The sequence below is a fragment of the Danio aesculapii genome, chromosome 16 (genome assembly GCF_903798145.1).
Source record: "Danio aesculapii chromosome 16, fDanAes4.1, whole genome shotgun sequence".
NCBI classification, from domain to species: domain Eukaryota; kingdom Metazoa; phylum Chordata; class Actinopteri; order Cypriniformes; family Danionidae; genus Danio; species Danio aesculapii.
Genome location: NC_079450.1, coordinates 35,057,066 through 35,076,823, shown reverse-complemented (window position 1 = coordinate 35,076,823; position 19,758 = coordinate 35,057,066). Strand labels below are relative to the sequence as shown.

General features: G+C 38.0%; 1 protein-coding gene across 1 annotated transcript in view; it reads right to left on the bottom strand.

Moving 5' to 3' along the window:
• Positions 1-19,758, bottom strand: part of erfl3 (Ets2 repressor factor like 3) — a 97,594-nt gene that overhangs the window by 14,719 nt on the left and 63,117 nt on the right. Inside the window, exon 2 of the mRNA XM_056474819.1 lies at positions 18,914-19,148. Within this exon, the coding sequence (XP_056330794.1) occupies positions 18,914-19,148 (235 nt within the window). The remainder of the gene's footprint in view (positions 1-18,913; positions 19,149-19,758) is intronic.

Here is a 19,758-nt window from a genome sequence, read left to right as displayed (position 1 = left end):
AGGCGGATGGTCAACGGACAGTGAGATCCACTCCATCCATAAGCTCTATTGAGAAGCCAGAGATAAACATCATGTTTTGTATGCTGCGTGTGTTAGCGCGTGTCACTGTTTCACTAGTGTGTGTATGTGTGCATCTCCACCCACCGAGCTAATAAAGAACTCATTCTGTCCCTGACAATAAGACCCAAAACTGCCCTCAGAAACACACGCACACACACGCGCATGCCGTCATCCTCCTCCAAACAAAGAGAGCCGTTGTAGGACAAGGCCTCTGACCCACTCTTTCCACAAGTACACACACACACATACATACACACACAGTCAATCTTAATCAAATCTCTAAAGAGTGAAGCAGAAATCATGGCCGGCCGCTTCAATCAGCACCACATTGGTTTAGATACTGTGATTGCATTGAGAGCATCTGACATCAAAATATCCAAAAACTTTGAAGACTTAATAATGGTTTGGACCCAACTTTTATTATACGAACAATTCAAAAACATTATTTAAAGTATCTTCTTTGGAACTACCTAGAAAAAAATAAAGTTGCTTTGGAATGGCATTAAGAAAACTTTGATTTATTAACACTGAAATTGACCTTCGAAATGATTGTCATAAGGTTTGACTTTATTCCAGTGGTCGACTTTTAAGGCTGATTTATACTTCTGCATCAAGAGTACACTTTTATCCAGCGCAGCCTTCTCACAATCACATAGCCCTCGCCGTGGCTGATGCTGACCTCTCGAAAATGTAACTACACGTCACAATAACACACTTAGCGGCAAGCGGTGTTATTAGGTAGCTCTGACCAGTGTGAGTGGGCCCGAGAGCCACACGAAGCTGGAGTGTCGAGTCCCATGAAGGAGCTCTAGTTGTTTTGGGTTTACCTTTTGATTAACGTCATTGCACATCTGCCGGTTCCTGCCTGTGAATGAGCGAGTTTTAGCTACTTGTACATTTAAGGTAGCGTTCAAAAACAAAACAAAACACCAGCGAAGAAACTCGACACAGAGGAACATAAAAACCTCACTGCCAGCTAGCGTTTCGGAAGTGATATTGCAGAGCAACACAGACAGCATGCAGAAGTATAAATGCACGACTGCTCGCAAGGCATGCGCTGTGGGTCACAGCAATCACTCGATGCAGAAGTATAAACCAGCCTTTAGGCGCCATTTACATCACGTTTTTCAGCCAAAAATGGTAAACTTCTTGTTGTTTTCCCTGTTTGTTTACACACCAACACCGTTTTTGTTCTGAAAATATATACATTTTAAAAAACGGGTTTCAAAGGTGAAGTTTTTGAAAATGGTCCTGTTGTCATCTTTGAAAATGATGACATCATGCGCATGTTTATCGAAGTGTAGTTTTAAGGCTAGAGCAAACAAACATACACAATGGTGTAGTACGTGTTGCTCAAGTGTCTCCTAATGCTCCATCAGCAAAATGTGGATTTACTTCACATTATATATTTAACTTCTTCTTAGTAAGTGGATGGGGATGGTTGGGAGGCTGGTAAGCGCCAATAGAAGGAATTTGGCCGGGACACCGGGGTTTCACCCCTACTCTTTACGAGTAGTACTATGGGATTTTTAATGACCACAGAGAGTCAGGACCTCGGGTTAATGTCTCATCCAAAAGACGGTGCCCACTGACAATATAGTGTGCCCTTCACTTTACTAGGGGCATTAGGATTCACACAGACCATAGGTTGAGCGCCCCTGCTGGCTTCACTAACACCACTTCCAACACCACTTCTTCTGAGTTTTACAGCAGTTGGCATCCCTAAGTTGCATTACTGCCATCAGCCGTTTTCACTTAAGCTTAGTTGTCGCAGCTAGCTCTCTGAAACGCCCACATGGTCGCCCACTGAAGCGAAGCAGGGCTGTGCCCGGGCAGTACCTGGATGGGAGACCACATAAGAAAGTTAGATTGCTGTCGGAAGTGGTGTTAGTAGAGGCCAGCAGGAGGCGCTCAACCCGTGGTCTGTGTGGGTCCTAATGCCCCAGTATATTGATAGGGACTCTATACTGCCCAGTGAGCGCCGTCTTTCAGATAAGTTAAACCGAAGTTCTGACACTGTGGTCGTTAAAATGCCCAGTGTGTCCTTCAAAAAAAAAAAGAAAAGAAATGGGGTTTAACCCCGGCATCCTGGCCAAATTTGCCCACTGGCCTCTGTCTATCATGGCCTCCTAATCATCTCCATATTATCATTGGCTTCAACACTCTGTCTCCTCTCCACCAATCAGCTGGTGTGTGATGTGCGGTCTGGCACAATATGGCTGCCCTCGTGTCATCCAGGTGGATGCTGCACACTGTATAAGGAGACCCCCCCCCCCCCCCCCCCCCAAAATGTGTAAAGCACTTTGTCCAGAAAAGTGCTATATAAATGTAAGAAATTATTCATTATTATTATCTTGATATAAATGTCCTTCCATGATCTCAATTTATACATTTTATGATACTTTTTAGATTGTGTAATTGTCCAATGCCCATTTCCATTAGCTGATCCTTTAATGCTCATCTTTTCCTGTATACATTTCTCGCATGATATAAAGATGTGATTAACAGTTTCTTCTTTCTGGCATTCATCACATAATCTCGTTTTAATGTCATGCCTTCCCTACAGGCATATGTGTAAACATAGATTGTTTTGAAAGCGTTGTGTAGATGAAACTTTTTCAAAAGCTTTTTTGGCAAAATGATTGCCATGTAAATGTAGCCTTGGAATGTAGCCACTGTGAGCTCAAATAAACTGACGTTAGGCTTTATATGGGGCAATTTTGACAAAGGCAAAATTAAATCTAATAAAGAAAGAAAGAAAGGAGTAGTTGGGCGTCAATCTCCCTTGGAGCCAGACGGGAAATGTCCTGACGTTCAGTGGAACATCAACAGTGGGACAATAGTATTTTATTTTTGTGGAATTTCCACACGCGTGTGGCAGGAAGGTGATGAGTCGAGTCCCAGCGGGGCGTCTGTAGGAGAACATCGCTGAAACAACAGCCCAACATCAAGTCAAATTCCTGTCAGGTTTCAGAGCATTAGGCCAAACATTAATACATGTCATAGAGCGACCAAGAGAAATCTAAAAAGAAGCATCTGTGCAAGAATAAAGGGACGTCACAAGCATACAGGGTTGAATGTGAAAGCCCTGTTGTGAGTTGAGAAGTGTCAGATTGAAGGTATGAATCAGATGGAGGAGTAGAGTGTGGGATTGTGGGGTTGGGAGGCGGTGTAAATGTGGAGGAATGGCAGTGAGTCATTGACATCATGACAAAAAAAAAGAATGGAGGAAATACAACAGAGAGAAGAAAAAAACAAGACAGAAACATGACCATGGATGTTCAAGGTAGTTTAAGCTGAATAAATAAAAAATATTAGAAAAAAAAATCTTTTATATACATCGTCTGTTATTATTTCAGTTTCATACACACGCTTATATGTTGTTTACGAGGGCTCTCTACACTACCTGACCAAAGTCATGTCGCCTCTACAAGTTTTGGGAACAACGCACAATAACTTGACTTCTAGTTGATCATCTGGTATCAGAAGTGGCTTATATGAAAGGCAAAGGCCTCTAGATTATGCTTATTTGAGCAAATTAAAAATATGATCATGCCTTTTAAATCATTTAATTAGGACAGTAAGGTCTGACTTTGCTTAGACAATAAATAATGTACAGCATAGAATATAAAGTCCTGGTGCAGTGGGAAAAGATTTAATATTGTGTATGACTCCCATGAGCTTGGAGGACTGCATCCATACATCTCTGCAATGACTCAAATAACTTATTAATAAAGTCATCTGGAATGGCAAAGAAAGCGTTCTTGCAGGACTCCCAGAGTTCATCAAGATTCTTTGGATTCATCTTCAATGCCTCCTCATTCATCTTAACCCCAGACATGCTCAATAATGTTCATGTCTGGTGATTGGGCTGGCCAATCCTGTAGCACCTTGACGTTCTTCAAACCATGATTTTTCCTACACCAAACTTGACTGATTGCTGTGAGAATCTTGGGTCCATGAGGGTTCCTGCAATATTTGTGATGATTGGGATCAGAAAAATCTACCTTCTGCCACTTTTCCAAATTATCAACTAGAAGTCAAGTTATTATTTGTTGCTCTTACAACTGGGATCGACGACAAGACTTTTGTCAGGTATTGTATAGACGTAATGTATTTTATACTGTAAAAAACACTTATTATATGGCCTCACCCACCACTAAACCTTACACTCACAGGAAGTGTGGCAAATCTGTATGTCAAAAGACGCCGTTAATTATGTTTATGCATTTTGAGTTACTAGGAGACAATGCATGACCTCGTAAACCAGCTTAATAGAGTACAACTAGGTCATACCCGTGTCAATATACAATTTTCGAAAACAATTACCAAAATTTGAGGTTACTGCCAAGTATGTGAATAAAGAGTAGTAAAAGAGCAGTAAATTAAGCATATTTTATGAGTTGCATATATTCTGAAGCTGAGATATTTGAAAGGATTTCACACATTTGCTGCAGTTTTTAGAGTTAATGTGGCATCTAGTGGAACATTTCTTGAATTTTTTGACCACTACTGAACTGGGAGCCTAACTTTCCAGTTTTCTGGAACTGTGAGCCACTTTAAAATGACCGAAACACTCCTTGTCCAGAGGAAGGCAAAGACAGACCCTTTCAGCCAAAGCAAGAGAAGTTAGTAATCCAAATCTGTCTTCTACTTCATTCATTTTCTTTTCGGCTTAGTCCCTTTATTAATCTGGGGTCACCACCACGAAATGAACCGCCAACTTATCCAGCAAGTTTTACGCAGCAGATGCCCTTCCAGCTGCAACCCATCTCTGGGAAACATCCATGCACACTCACTCACAGTCATACACTACGGACAATTTAGCCTTCACAATTCACCTGTACCGCATGTCATTGGACTGTGGGGGAAACCGGAGCACCCGGAGGAAACCCACGCGAACGCAGGGAGAACATGCAAACTCCACACAGAAATGCCAACTGACCCAGGCGAGGCTCGAACCAGCAACCTTTTTGCTGCGCCACTACCTACTACGCCACTGCGTTGCCTCTTCTACTTCAAATACTGCATATTTACAACCTCACCCACTCATTCAAGACCCAAAGAAAACCGGACATCCACAATGTATTCAACACCGAAGCTGAAACTGGTCTTCAGGATACCTCAGGATAAGGATACAAGGTCACTCTATAGCTTGAATAGCATTTATTTTGTACCAAAATATTAATGCACACACTTTTAACACAAATACAACCTACACAGTTCTGCTTGTAGTGCTTAGCCCTGCAGACTTCAACTGTAAGCACCGTCTCACAGTAATGTGCTGTTTACTTTGAATAAGGTCTACAGAGAACAGAGGACTGAGATGAGAAGTTATGTGCTGCTGCTTGACCTTCTGACGATGAGGGCGATGCAAATATCTCCAGCCCAGAACAGAGAAGAACTCATGCTGAGAATGATCAAAGGACAAGGTCTCTATCTGACAGCAAATGACAGTCCACCCCAGTGCAACAATTACCAGGTTCACATTTCAGAACTCGCATTCTGCCACTCGAAGTGTGTTCGCAAACATGAAAGTGGGCTTTCTTTATGTCCACTGCTGAGAAGCGGGGGAAGTCGGAATTATCTGGCTGAGTTTGACAGATTTCTGTGAAAAATGTGCTTTGTGGTGTCGACTATCACTCTTAACAACAAAAAAGGTTATTTAAAGGTATCAATGGACCCTGAATGGAATCAATGGAACCTTTATAAGGTTCTATAGATTATTAAAATGTTCTTCAAACTTTGGGGAAATGTTTTTTGAAGAACTTTTTATTAAAAGGTACATTGAGGAACAAGAAATCTATTTGCCATGTCAGCCATGAAATCTTCTTAAAGACAAACAAAAAAAAAATAATAATAATAATAAAAACAACTTCGGTAACTTCTGATGTTTCCATATGGATGAGAAACATTTAGAAAGTAATTTGAAATGCTCATGTAGATAGAGAGTTTTGAGAGTTATACATCCAGATTATTAGTCTTAAGGCCTCATTCTATTTTTTTTAATCAAATTAGGGCTTAAGTTTTTATGTTTTGTTTTGTTTTTCAGAAAAAGTCCTGCCGTTCAACACCTTCAACCTCCCATTGGTCTGTTTTGACTCGGTAATAAGTGGGTGTGACTCTGAGTCTCAGAAACATTTTAAGTTCTTCTCTTCAGTTGGCTGAGAAAAAAAAGCAATCACCAAAGAGGTTATTCATAGGACAAATTAATTTATCTGAGGCACTGACACGCTCTTTCCATGCTTAATATTAAAAACTGTATTCTTTAAAGTCAGGAAATGGAAGTTAAGATGGTCTTCTTTTCCTCTTTGATGATGTAGTTTCTGAAATAAGTAAAAAATGTACACTGTAAAAATGATTTGTAAATTGTCCGTATTTGGTGATTGATGGTGTTTTTTCAATCATTTATTCTTTTGAATTGCATTACAGGATCTTGATCTGTCCTCCAAAAGTTTTAGATGTTGAAAAGTTTGAAAAGTGACATTTTTGATAGTTTAAAGTTATATATTGTCTGTGTTTGTGTTGTAAATACTGTACAAAAACCTAGTAACAAACTTCCAGTATTTTTCTCTTTATTGTTTCTTAAGCAATATCTTGTCACAAACTACTAAAATGCTAATAAAAGTCACTTTGTTAATTGATGGTGTTAATATCAAAAGTTGACAGAGCAGAGATTAAGATCCCATAATGCAATTCACAACTATAAACAAACAGAAAACACCATGTGAACCATAAAATACGGAACCTGTTAATTAACAGATATTTTTTACAGTGTAGGCCAGTGCATGATTTTGTCCTTTGGGAACTGGTAGGATTGTTGGACAATGGGCGATGCTAACTAAATGGAGGAAGATTTAAATGCCAGTTTGTACTCCATTGTGGAGGATTACTGAAATCACAGTTAGAATAATTGTGATGTGAATTCCCTTAATTTAGTGCTGAGGTTGTGCAAAGATCTACAACAGATGATTTCTTAACTGCTGTTTTCTAACAGCTGTAATTTGACTTGCATGTTTATTTTAGCACATGCATATTCATCTAAACACTGCTCTTGGCAGAACTGGTGGCATCAGGTTGTTTGATAACAGTTATTACTGATCAGGTATTTGTTTTCATACCGAAATGAAGAACGAGAAAGCTATGGGAATAGAGTCCATCAGACCCAGAGATTCTGGAAACTTCTGGAAAGTGAGATTCTGAAAACATGAAGTATGATTACAGGATTTAGTATTTGTGGCTCTCAAATCTCTTATTCCTCTAAATTTTATGCTTAAGTGAAAAGAGCATTTTCATATGACACTACTTAAAACCAATTCCAATCCTAAGGATTACAGATCCTCTCTAGATGAGCGCACAGGCTTACACAGAACCAACGGCCATCAGTTGAGTTCAGAGAGTGTTTTGAAAGCCTTCAATTTACAAAACAAAACAAAACTGAATCTCCTAACTGAAAGCATAGTTGAATTAATACTCAGACATATCCATTTTGTTTTTATGAACATTTAGAAGTATCACATGAAAACGAGTTATGGGAATGATACATTTTAATTAAAAATCCCTCTATTGGAAAACGTTTTTTTAGCTCATTTGAGGTGGCTTTGAACTTTATTATCCATTATTCATTTTGACTGCCTTGTTTACTTTGGTTGCTAAGTTACCAATACTGCAGTTAGCCACTCTAACAACTGGATGAAAATATACCTTTCGATGTTTCTTTGCACAAATTAGCTTCACATTAGTACTGAAGCCTGGCCAGCGTAGTCTCTTATTCATCACAAATGGGGAGAGCGAGGGACGAAAGTACCATTTTTCATAAAAAACCTAATTTTAAAAGATAATATTTGTAGCAGAAATATATTTTTGCTCTGGTAACTAACTCATAAAATGGTGTATCAAAATCAGGAGTTATTTTAAATCAAGGTAGAACAACTCTAATATAACTTCACTTTAAATAAAAGTTGCATATTGATACTTTTGACCCCATCAGCAGGAACGAAAGTACCACACGGTGGGTCAAAATTTAACAACAATATTTGCTAGATTTACTTGCTTAATCTTGTTTATTTTAAATATACCTGATTATGACCTTGTTCATGTTAACTGAATAAATGATAAAAAATATTAAACAGCATTCTCATTTTACATTTCAAATGTTCCATCAAATGTTTCAAAAACAACTCAGCAATGTAAATTGTTACAATTTTTTCAAAAATTTTAGAATATTTTCTATTATTAATGTCAATATGCATCCATTTTATAAAATATCTGAATCCAAACACTGCTAACGCTAATGTGGAAGTGAAAAATAAGGTTATTCTATTAGCAGTGGGACATAATAAACAGTGTTACTTTCGTCCCCACAGGAACTCTTGCCATTTAAACCTGATTTACTTTTAAACTGAAAAACTCAGACATTGCAAACTTGAGGATGTGTTATTGCACTAAATAACCTGTAGATTGATCATTACTGAGACACATGAAAAGAGAAACACAACTTGTAAAAGGGAAAAAAGTGCTACAATAATTTACCTTCTGCTCTTAAAAACTGAAATTTGGGACATGGTCCCGAAATCATGTGATATTTGGTGTTAAAGCCTAGAAAGCAAATGTTGTGAGGGCTCCGAGAAAATCGCTTTATTACTGTCATCCCACATTACTGTCATCCATGCTCTTCGCTAATTAAAGTATGACAAAATATTTAATCTCCATTAGTCATTTTTGTGTTTTGACTTCTTTTGGATTACTTCTAGATTACTCTAAACTAGCTTTTTAAAATGAAATTCTGCTCAAAGTATCATTTTGTGAATTATTTGTAATCAGGTAACCAATATAATATATATATAATATGATTATGAATGCTTTAAAATACAAATTACATGTAGGATAATCGGTCACTAACCAGCATTGTGCTCCAATTGCATTTTGAATGACAACAATCTGGCAACTCTATCAGTGTGTCAGTGTGTGTTTGTCTATGTGAGATGGAGACAGTCTGAGAGAAATCACTTAAAATTACAGCAACAAGTAGATTGGCTGCATAGTTAAACATTCTTTCAAACACACATGGCAAAGCACACGTCTGTGTGAACAGAGCACACATTCACATTTGTAATAACAGACTGAAGAGGAAGGGTGACATCATAGTTTAGAACAGCCGTCTGCCAGTAAACAGTTTACTCTTCACTCTCATTATACTTTCTGTCTTGTAAGGGAATATATTTAAGCTCAAAATCTGATCTGGCAATAACAAACAATGAGAAACAGAGTATAACTTGGATTATCCAGCATAAGTGGTAGATTTTTTAAAGACACAAAACACACACACAAACACTGTTAATCCCTCACTGCGCTGTTAACATAGGATCTTGTCAGTATTTGCAATCATGCAAAATCTCCAACTCTCTTCAAACTGCCCTGGATTACATGATGTGATTTCTTTAATCCAATCCCTTAACACATCACACACTATTGCTCCATAGTCTGGCTTTACTGTAATCAGCAGTAAATGCACTGATACTAATAATAAATACAGAGCAAATGCTACAAAGAATCTGCTAGAGGTGACAAAATTCACTCCGTGTACATTCATTAATTTTGCAGATGCTTGAATGAATCAAAAGGGACGAAAAAATTAATGGTAAAAGTGATAATGAGGCACACTATTACAAAAACTGATAGCAGCACAACCTTTATGAAGTAAACCCTGCTGATAAATCCAGCTTAAACCAGCCTAGGCTGCTTGGCTGGTTTTAGCTGGTTGACCAGCCTGGTTTTAGAGGGGATTTGGCCATTTCCAGGCTAGTTTCCAGCCATTTCCAGCCTGGTCTTAGCTGGTCAGGCTGGTAGATGACCAGCTAAAACCATCTAAAACCAGCTTGACCAGCCTGGTTTAAGCTGGATATAGTTGGTTTTGACTGGGCTGCCAGCCTGGCTAGGCTGGTCAAGCTGATTTTAGCTGGTCATCTCCCAGCCTGACCAGCTAGGACCAGGCTTGAAATGGCTGGAAACCAGCCTGGAAATGGCCAAAACCCCTCTAAAACCAGGGTGGTTGACCAGCTAAAACCAGCCAACCAGCCTAGGCTGGTTTAAGCAGTTTTTTTCAGTAGGGAAAGCTAATGCAGGAAAGAATTAAAGGGATAGTTCACCAAAAAATAATTAGTTTACTCAAAGCTTTTTGAGTTTCTTTTTACTGTTGAACACAAAAGATGTTTTGTCTGTGGGGATTGGGTAAAGTAGAACAATCAGTCCTGTGATTCTTGTCCAATCAAATCGCACATAGAAAGTAAATCGCATCATACAGAACAATCCCAAGACATGAGCGCTTTATAAATGCAGCGAACCATTTGGAAGCAGTAAAAGTGTCCAAGAAGATGTCCAAAATAGTCACACATGTATGATGTCTGAAACAGCCTTAAACAATTACTAAACGCACTACAGAATAAACTCAGACAAAACAGAATTTAAACTCAGACAAAACAGAATTATTACTTATTGGGCCTAAATCCTGTACACAGCAGATCTCACAACTCGACCTGCAATTAGAGGGATACAAAGTTAGCGTTAGCTCTACTATAAAAGATCTGGGTGTCATATTAGACAGCAATTTAACTTTTAAAAATCATATATCCCATGTCACAAAAACTGCTTTCTTTCATCTGAGAAATATAGCTAAGTTACGAAGTATTCTATCCATCTCAGATGCAGAAAAGCTAGTCCATGCTTTCATGACTTCTAGGCTGGACTACTGTAATGCACTGTTTGCTGGCTGCCCAGCATCTTCTATTAACAAACTTCAATTAGTACAAAATGCAGCTGCCAGAGTTCTTACCAGGTCTAGAAAATTTGATCACATCACCATAATTTTATCCTCCTTACACTGGCTGCCTGTTAAGTTTCGTATTGAATTTAAAATATTGCTTCTTACATATAAAGCTTTAAATAATCTAGCTCCTGTTTATCTAACCAATCTTCTGTCTCGCTACAATCCAACTCGCTCTTTAAGGTCTGAAAACTCAGGGCTTCTGGTAGTACCTAGAATAGCAAAGTCGAGTAAAGGAGGTCGAGCCTTCTCATTTATAGCTCCTAAACTCTGGAATAGCCTTCCTGATAACGTCCGAGGCTCAGACACACTCTCCCAATTCAAAACTAGATTAAAGACCTATCTGTTCAGTAATGCATACACTTAGTGCACCACTTAGGGGGCTTCCACACAGGTTATACATCTTGTTGATATACACTGTGAACATCAGCTACGCTAATTATTTTCTTTATTCTCCATTTCCACCTGGGGATACTCTTCATGAGGCCCTCAGACTATGCAGAGTCACTGATTCGATCCAAGACCAACGATGAGATGATCCCAAGGTTTCCATATCCTGGACCTGGCCGAATCCTGAGCAGCTACTGTGATGGTCATGGAGGAGTGGGGAACATGAGACTGATTCCTGTGACGCTCCAGAGACAGACGAGTCTTCGCTGAGGCCAGCTTCCAGCCTCCGCCACTGAGACTGCAGCTCTGCACAAGACGTTTGGCCAGCGGAGAAATTAAAATGGTCGTGCCCAACTGAGCCTGGTTTCTCTCAAGGTTTTTTTTCTTCACTTCTGCCATTAGTGAAGTTTTTTTCCCTCTCCGCTGTTGCCACTGGCTTGCATGGTTCGGGATCTGTAGAGCTGCGCATCATTGGATTTGCTCTTTAATATTTGGACTCTCAGTAGTGATTATTAAACCACAGTGAACTGAGCTAAACTGAACTGAACTTAAACACTACAAACTGAACTACACTGTTCCTATTTACTGTGACCTTTTATGTGAAGCTGCTTTGACACAATTTACATTGTATAAGCGCTATACAAATAAAGGTGAATTGAATTGAATTAGAATATTACGTTTTCACACACGTGCACAAATTGCATGTAAACGCATCAGACTTTCACAGTGTAATACTCACTCTTTTTTTTACAAGGGCTATTTTTTACTCATCCTTTGAGTAATATTTACAAGATACTTTTACTTGCACTATATTTTTGGGCAAGTACTGGTACTTTTATTTGAGTAAGATTTTTCAGTACTCGTTCCACCACTGGATACCGGTAACCTTTAACATCCATATTGACTTTATAATTCAATGTAGAAGTAAGCTCTATTCAGCAAATGTTTTAGAATCGCTGATTCGTTAGCATATGGGTAAATGACTGCAATAACAAACAGCAGTGAACATTTAATTACTTAAACAATTGTGTTCATGACAATACATGAAAATGAAAATAATTTAATCCAAAATTGAAAGTTTGCAGTATCAATTATGAGCTGATTTTATGGCTAAAAATCAATAGAAATGAATGAGAGTGAATGTCTATATCCAATATGGCTCTAATGGCTGCGCCCGCTCATACATGAATGAATGGTCAATAGAAAACACAAAAACACAATGAAAGTCAATGGATACTGCTTACTGACTACTAATGCCTACTATCTTCTTTTGCATTCAAAACAAGTGAAAGGTGAGTAAATAATGACAAAAATCTATGTTATGTGTGAACTTTCCCTTGAATTTGGCCTTCATGAAGGAGTTTGGAAGATCAGTTCAGCAGCGGGGGAACAGAGAATGAGAAGGTTCTGGAAAGCAATTTTTTTTGGTCTCTGTGATGGTGCCATATTGACCTAAAATAAATCATGCTGATGAAAACATGGACCCTTTGCACAAGACTGTTATGACACATTTAATAGTCATCAGCATCTTAAATCCTAGAAAGCTTTTCATATTTAGATAAAAAAATGTATATTTGTATGCAAGTATGTATGTATTATATCATCCTTGCATCAAATTACAAAAAACGAGTTACATAATGTAGTCTCTATGGACAGGCGAGTAAATTGAACGTTGTTCTCTCTTCTGGCTACAGTTATCAGTCTCAATCAATTTTTTTCCTTTTTCTGACAGTCTTGATAACACCATCGTTGAGTTTTTCCTTTTACTATTTCAGGAAATAAGATTGTAAAAAAATATTTATTGTACTCTCCTATGCACTGCACTCTAAGTTTACACAACTATGATGTCTGAGAAACTGGTAAATGTGAAAAGGGTTCATTGTAATATAACAATTAATATTACACTGTAAAACACAATAAGTTAAGGTAACTCAAACCATTTGAGGAAACCGTTTGCAACAAACTATGTAAGTTCAAAATCTAATCTTAATGAGTACTGTGAACTTAATCTATTCAAGATATCCATTTAAGATTATCTATCTAATCTAAACAAAGCAATTTGAACACCGTAAAACCCAATAAATGAAAAGAACTTAAACCAGCTGAGTACTGTAAAACCCAACAAGTTAAGGCAACTCAAATCGTTTGAGGAAACCGATTGCAACAAACTATTTGAGTTAAAAAAACTAATCTATATAACTTTTAACTACACTCATTTCATTTGATAAAGTTGACTGTTGGCCTTTACAGTGTACACATTACTCGACTGCATAATTGCATTGGCAGGAATTGTTGGGAGTGAATAACCAGCACTCTCTTCCATCCACAGTGTGTGTTTGTGTGAATGTTTACTTGAATGGGTTAAAGACAGAACAAATTCCAAGTATGGGTCACCGTATTTGGCCACACCTCACTTTACTTTTTTTCGCTTTCATCAACAACCTCATAATCAGAAGTGTCCCACAATACTGGGAAATAAACCATTGAAACTAACGTTAACAGTTACTCGATTAGCATAATTTATTCTGAGAATCGTGGGATAAACAGAACATTCAAATAAACATTTCAGCCAGTGTTTTTTTACATACATTTCCATCATTACATGTCAATTCATTCATTTTCTTTACGGCTTAGTCCCTTTATTAATCTGGGGTCGCCACAGCGAAATGAACCGCCAACTTATCCAGCACGTTTTACGCAGCGGAGGCCCTTCCAGCTGCAACCCATCACTGGGAAACATCTATACACACTCTTTCATACACATACACTACAGACAATTTAGCTTGTTCAATTTACCTATAGCGCATGTCTTTACACTGTGGGGGAAACCGGAGTACCTGGAGAAAAGCCACGCGAACACTGGGAGAACATGCAAACTCTTATACCTTATTGACCCATGAATTTAAACAGTCAATACTCTTATTAAAAATGTCAATAAAATTAGATTTTAGTACTTTTAAAATGCATTAACTTCTCTATGATATCAAATAACACACTACAGTTAGAACTGTATTCAATTATTGATCATGTGCTTTACTTTGTTGCACTGAAATAAGTTACTTTTGTATTATTGTAAATGAATTTAATAGTTAAAACTGTTGTATTTTACAAGTGTACTTCAAAGGGATAGTTCACCCAATAATCACAATTCTGTCATCATTTGCTCATCCTTTTCTTCTGTTAAACACAAAGCAAGATATTCTATGTACTATGGATGTCCATGGCTGTTGGTTTCCTGTAATCTTCAGAATTTCTTGTTTTGCGTTCAACAGAAGAAAGAAACTCATAAAAGTTTACAACCAATCGAGTGTAAGTAAATGGTGAGGAAATGTTCATTTTTAGGCGAACTAACCATTAAAGAATCATGAAAGTGTGATGTTCTGTTCACTTTTTCCTCACTTCAATCCTGTATGACATTTTTCCTTCAGCGGAACAGGAATACATACACTCACTGGCCACTTTATTAGTACTTACTAGTACTTGTACTGTTGGACCCCACTTTGTCTTCAGAACTGCCTCAATCCTTCACGGCATTGATTCAAGTATGTACTGGAAACATTCCTCAGAGATTTTGCTCCGTATTGACATGATAGCATCACTCATTTGCCGCAGATTTGTCGGCTGCAAATCCATGATGCAAATCTCCCATTCCACCACATCCCAAATGTGCTCTAATGGATTGAGAACTGGTGTCTGTGGAGGCCATTTGAGTACAGTGAACTCATTATCATGTTCAAGAAACCAGTCTGAGATGATTCAAGCTTTATGACATGATGCATTATCCTGCTGGAAATAGCCATCAGAAAATGGGTGCACTGTCGTCATAAAGGGATGGACATGATCAGCAACAACACTCAGGTTTGGCGTTGACATGATGCTCAATTGGTAATAATGGGCCCAAAGTGTGCCAAGTTATCCTCCACACCATTACACCACCACCACCAGCCTAAACCGTTTATCCAAGGCAGGATGGATCCATGCTTTTATGTTGATGACGCCAAATTCTGACCCTACCATCCGAATGTCGCAGCAGAAATTGAGACTCAGACCAGGCAACGTGTACCTAATAAAGTGGCCATTAAGTGAAAAAGAAAAAAAGAAAAAAATTTTTTCCATGCAATGAAAATCTTTTATAATCCTGTTTTATATATAAATATCAGTTATTTTCTAAAAGAAGAGGGAAATGCAGAGATGGGGCACAACATGAGTGTGAGTAAATGATGACTGAATTTCTATCCCCATCACAAACCACATCCTCTCTAGTGAATTAATTGCTCTGGATCATGAACTGATGGTAATCGATAGAGTTTAATTACAACCAGCAACCTCAGCAAACATACAGTACAAGGTCTGTCCTGAGAAGCCTTCAAAACAAAAGCAGAAAGTGGATCATTCTCCATCCACTTTGAGGATCAGCGCTGATCTGCTAAAGCAGGTGAGTCCGAGGTGAAAATAAAGATAGAAATGAGCAAATGCAGATCAGGTCAGAAAACAGAGTCAAGGCTAAAACTGTGGTTTGCTCAAAATACATTCGCCTGTCTGTCCTCTAATGAGATCAGCTCCTCCACAGGTAAATGGACCGGGATTATCGAGAGATCAGACTCGGTGCAGTTATAACTCTCCAGCAACAGGGTCAATCCTATAACGCAACGCTAGAGTCAGACGGTTTAGCTCTACAATTAGACATAACCGAAATAGGCTTCAGTCTTCTCTGGTCAAACAAAAAAAACAGGCCAGGATTTAGCTTTTAAAATAGTAAATGGTTAAAAGGTTGAACGTGTTTGAAGCTGGACCATGTTTTGTAATGATCAGCTTATTCTGGTTAGCTGACAGGCAGTTCAAGTAGGAAAAAAATAGGCCGCTCAAAATAATGAAATGGATGGCTAATGGGCTCTTTTCGCAAGACAGTGATGACGCATTTAAAGGTCATCGGCATCTAAAGTCTTTCAAAGTTTTCAATATTTGGATTTTTTTTAAACGTATGTACATTTATAAAGCTATACTAGTTTATAGTATATTATCTTTGCATCAAATTACAAAAAACTAGTTAACGCTTATGTGAGGTGTTTCTAATGCATGGACAGTAGATTTGACGTTGTTTTCTCTTCTGGCTGTCGTTATCAAGTTGTTTTCTGTTTTCTGAAAGTTGTAATAATACTATTGTGAAGTTTTTCTTTTGTTTTTTGAGTTGAATTGAAAAAAAGTCTACCCGATTATGACAACTTCCGCTGCTGAGAAACCCGGATATGTGAAAAGGGTTTATAATAAAACTAAAAAAAAACTATTCAATCGACACATGTGCACTAAAAAGCATCATCCTTTTACAGTGTTTCCATATGCAGTTTTCAAACCTAAAAGTGCTACATGTCTATTAAAAAATAGAGTTGCATACATCTTTCAACCCCCTCACTTTTGTAATGAGCAGTTCCAGGAACAAGCCATCATGTCCATTTCCCCGGAAACTAATTTCACTCCGGGTCATTTTTTCTGATTGCATTTGTACCATCTCTAGGAATTCCGAAGAGATGTATGCTGTCAGGACAACAGTGGCGTCAAGCCAAATCAACAACTGGAAGAAGCAGTGACTGAAGCAGCATTTCAATGTATGGTCTGTGTTTTGTGATAATGGGGATGGAATTTAGGTGTAATAGTTATCTAATGTAAACTTCATTAAAAAAGTGCATGGAAATCACATATTGTGCTACATATCATTGAATACGTTTACATGGCCACCAATAATCCAATTTTAATATGAATATGATACACTGATTAAGAGTCTACCATGTAAACAGCAATTTTTGATTACCTAAATCCGACTAAAGTTCTAATCAAACTAAACAAAAATCAATTTAAGACATGTGGAGTGTGTCGATCTTAGTGGCATTGTTGAAGTGCAGTACAGACATGTAAACATCTTAATCAAACTATTACCATCGTGTAGCATTTTGCGACAGGATATTTCATACACACACAGCTGTTTGACACTATTCTCTGCACCTACCGAGCCAGTAAAGGACCACAGACACACATCATGAAATGCGGATGTTTTTTTTTCTTTTCCATTTGGCCATTAAAGCAAAACTCATCCAGCAGTCCTTACTTCATACTCGCATCCAATACCTCAGTTTGTCATGGGGGCATGAATGAAAGTGAAACTGCCGAACTGCAGTGAAAGTCGAAAAATTTCAAATGAAACCCCCAAAAATACATGAAACTCTGAAGAAAATGTTGGATTGTGTGGTGACGCAAAGACATTAACCGAATTATGTGCTGTAACATGTCAAATTGAATCATGAAAGAAACATTCAAAAAGCAACTCATGCAAACACCAGATTAAGGCAACTAATTTGATAACTGATGTGCATGTAAACGAAGTCAACGAAGCTGAGGAAGTAACAACACCTCATGTGTTAATGTGTATGTCTTATAACACTTTAAAATAATATGCTTGTGTTTTAGTATGGCATGGTATTAACTGGTGTACATTTTATCGCTGGTAGTTCCTATTGTCCTGGATTAGACACTGCTTTGAAGCAGAAGCCAAGTTAGTTTGCCCAAATGGCGTTCCAGGAAATAAAATCATTCCCAGTTCCTGTGATATGAACACACGAAAAGTGGGTACATCTACCAATAGTTCTAGGAACTTTGAAACTCTGTTGTAAAAGTTACGTGCCTATCCATTGTTTTTGCCATCTTCAGTAGTTTAAAATAAGTGCCGCTTTTAAAAAACATGCCTCAAACCTTTCGATTTTATCCATTTCACTGAGCTGCCTGGATGAAATGCAATTTCCACAAGCTAGAAGTTCATTCTGCTTAAGGGTCAGTGATAAGCTCATTCTTACCTAATGCTGGTGTGATGTACTCTGATCAATAATCAATGTATATTTATTTAAGCCAGAGGAGAGCTGGGCCCCCCAACTGAGCCTAGTTTCTCCAAAGTGTAGTCTCCTCCCCCCTGCTTCAATTTCTGAAAGCTGATGAATTTTAAACACAATGACCTCTTAGTACTTAAAGGTCTGACCTGGTTACTGTAAGGTCAAGAGTTCAAATTTGATATCCAAGGTACTTAAAGGAACACTGCACATATTGAGGGAATAGGCTCATTTTACAACTTCTTCTAGAGTTGAACAGTTGAGTTTGACCATTTTTGAATCCATTTAGCTGATCTCCAGGTCTGGCGGGAATTTTTTTTAGCTTAGCATAAATCATTGAAAGAAATTAGACCGTTAGCATCTCGCTCAAAAAAATAAAACAAGAGTTTTGATAAATTTCCTGTTTAAAGCTTGAATTTTATGTAGTTACATCCTGTACTAAGACTGACGAAAAAATAAAAAGTTGCTTTGTTCTAGGCCAATTCGGCAAGGAAATATCCTCGAATTCTGACGAGATGCTAATGGTCTAATCTGATTCAATGATCTATGCTAAGGTAAGCTAAATGTGCACCCGCCAAACCCGGAGATCAGCTAAGTGGATTCAAAAAATGATGAAAGAGTAGTAAAAAGGACCTATGAAGAAAAAAAGTGCTTCTTTAATGCTGGACTGCTACAGGCAGGAAAGAACTATACTATAAACAGTTTACATGCTACAAAATGACTATGAACAGAAATAAAGTTCAGGACAAATGGACGGTCAGAGTCTTACCTGAGAGCTCTACTGAGTTTGTCGTAGTTCATTTGAGGTTTGCACTTGCGCGCGCCCCACAGCCTGGCCACCTCATCAGGGTCTTTGATCACAAACTCCCCGTAGTCTCCCTGCCAGGCAATCACATCATGATACTCCTCCTTCCTCAGCAGCTCCAGGATAAAGTGCCACAGCTGGATCTGTCTGGAGCCTGGACTCGACTCGGGCTTATAGGCCCAGTCTGGGAACGCAAACCCTGCAGAGACGGTAAAAAGAGGAAGAGAAGGTCAAACTCAGGCTGATACATCTAGACGCAAGGACAAAAGATATTGGATGCAAGTAGGTAATCGAGATGGTGAAAAAGCAGGTGTTTCACTACCATAATCATCTTCAATAGGTTTACTATACACTATGGATATGAATATACACCTGGCTTGCATAAAGACCCTTTTGCCCACTCTTCTATTTACACAGAAAAGTCTGGAGGGAAGCTATAGCCAATATTAAAAAACCAAAAAGTTTTTCAACTATGAATTCAGGCATCACAATATTATAATGTTCAGCATGAAGTATACACTCTACAAAATGCTGGGTTCCACACAATTCCTTCATTTTGTCACAACACAAATCCATTAAGAGAGCTTAGTTGTTTTTACAAATTTAAGATTAACAAATATAAATTCAGATTAACATACAGTAAAACAATTAGTTTTATGTAAATAAAACATAAAATTTACTTTAAGTATTTTAAATAAACTTGTGTCAATAAGTTGTCGCCAAAAAACCTCAACAAGTGTGTTGTTTGAACTTATTTTAAATAAGCAGTTTGAACAAGCAGCAAAAGACATTTCAGTGTAGATATTCAT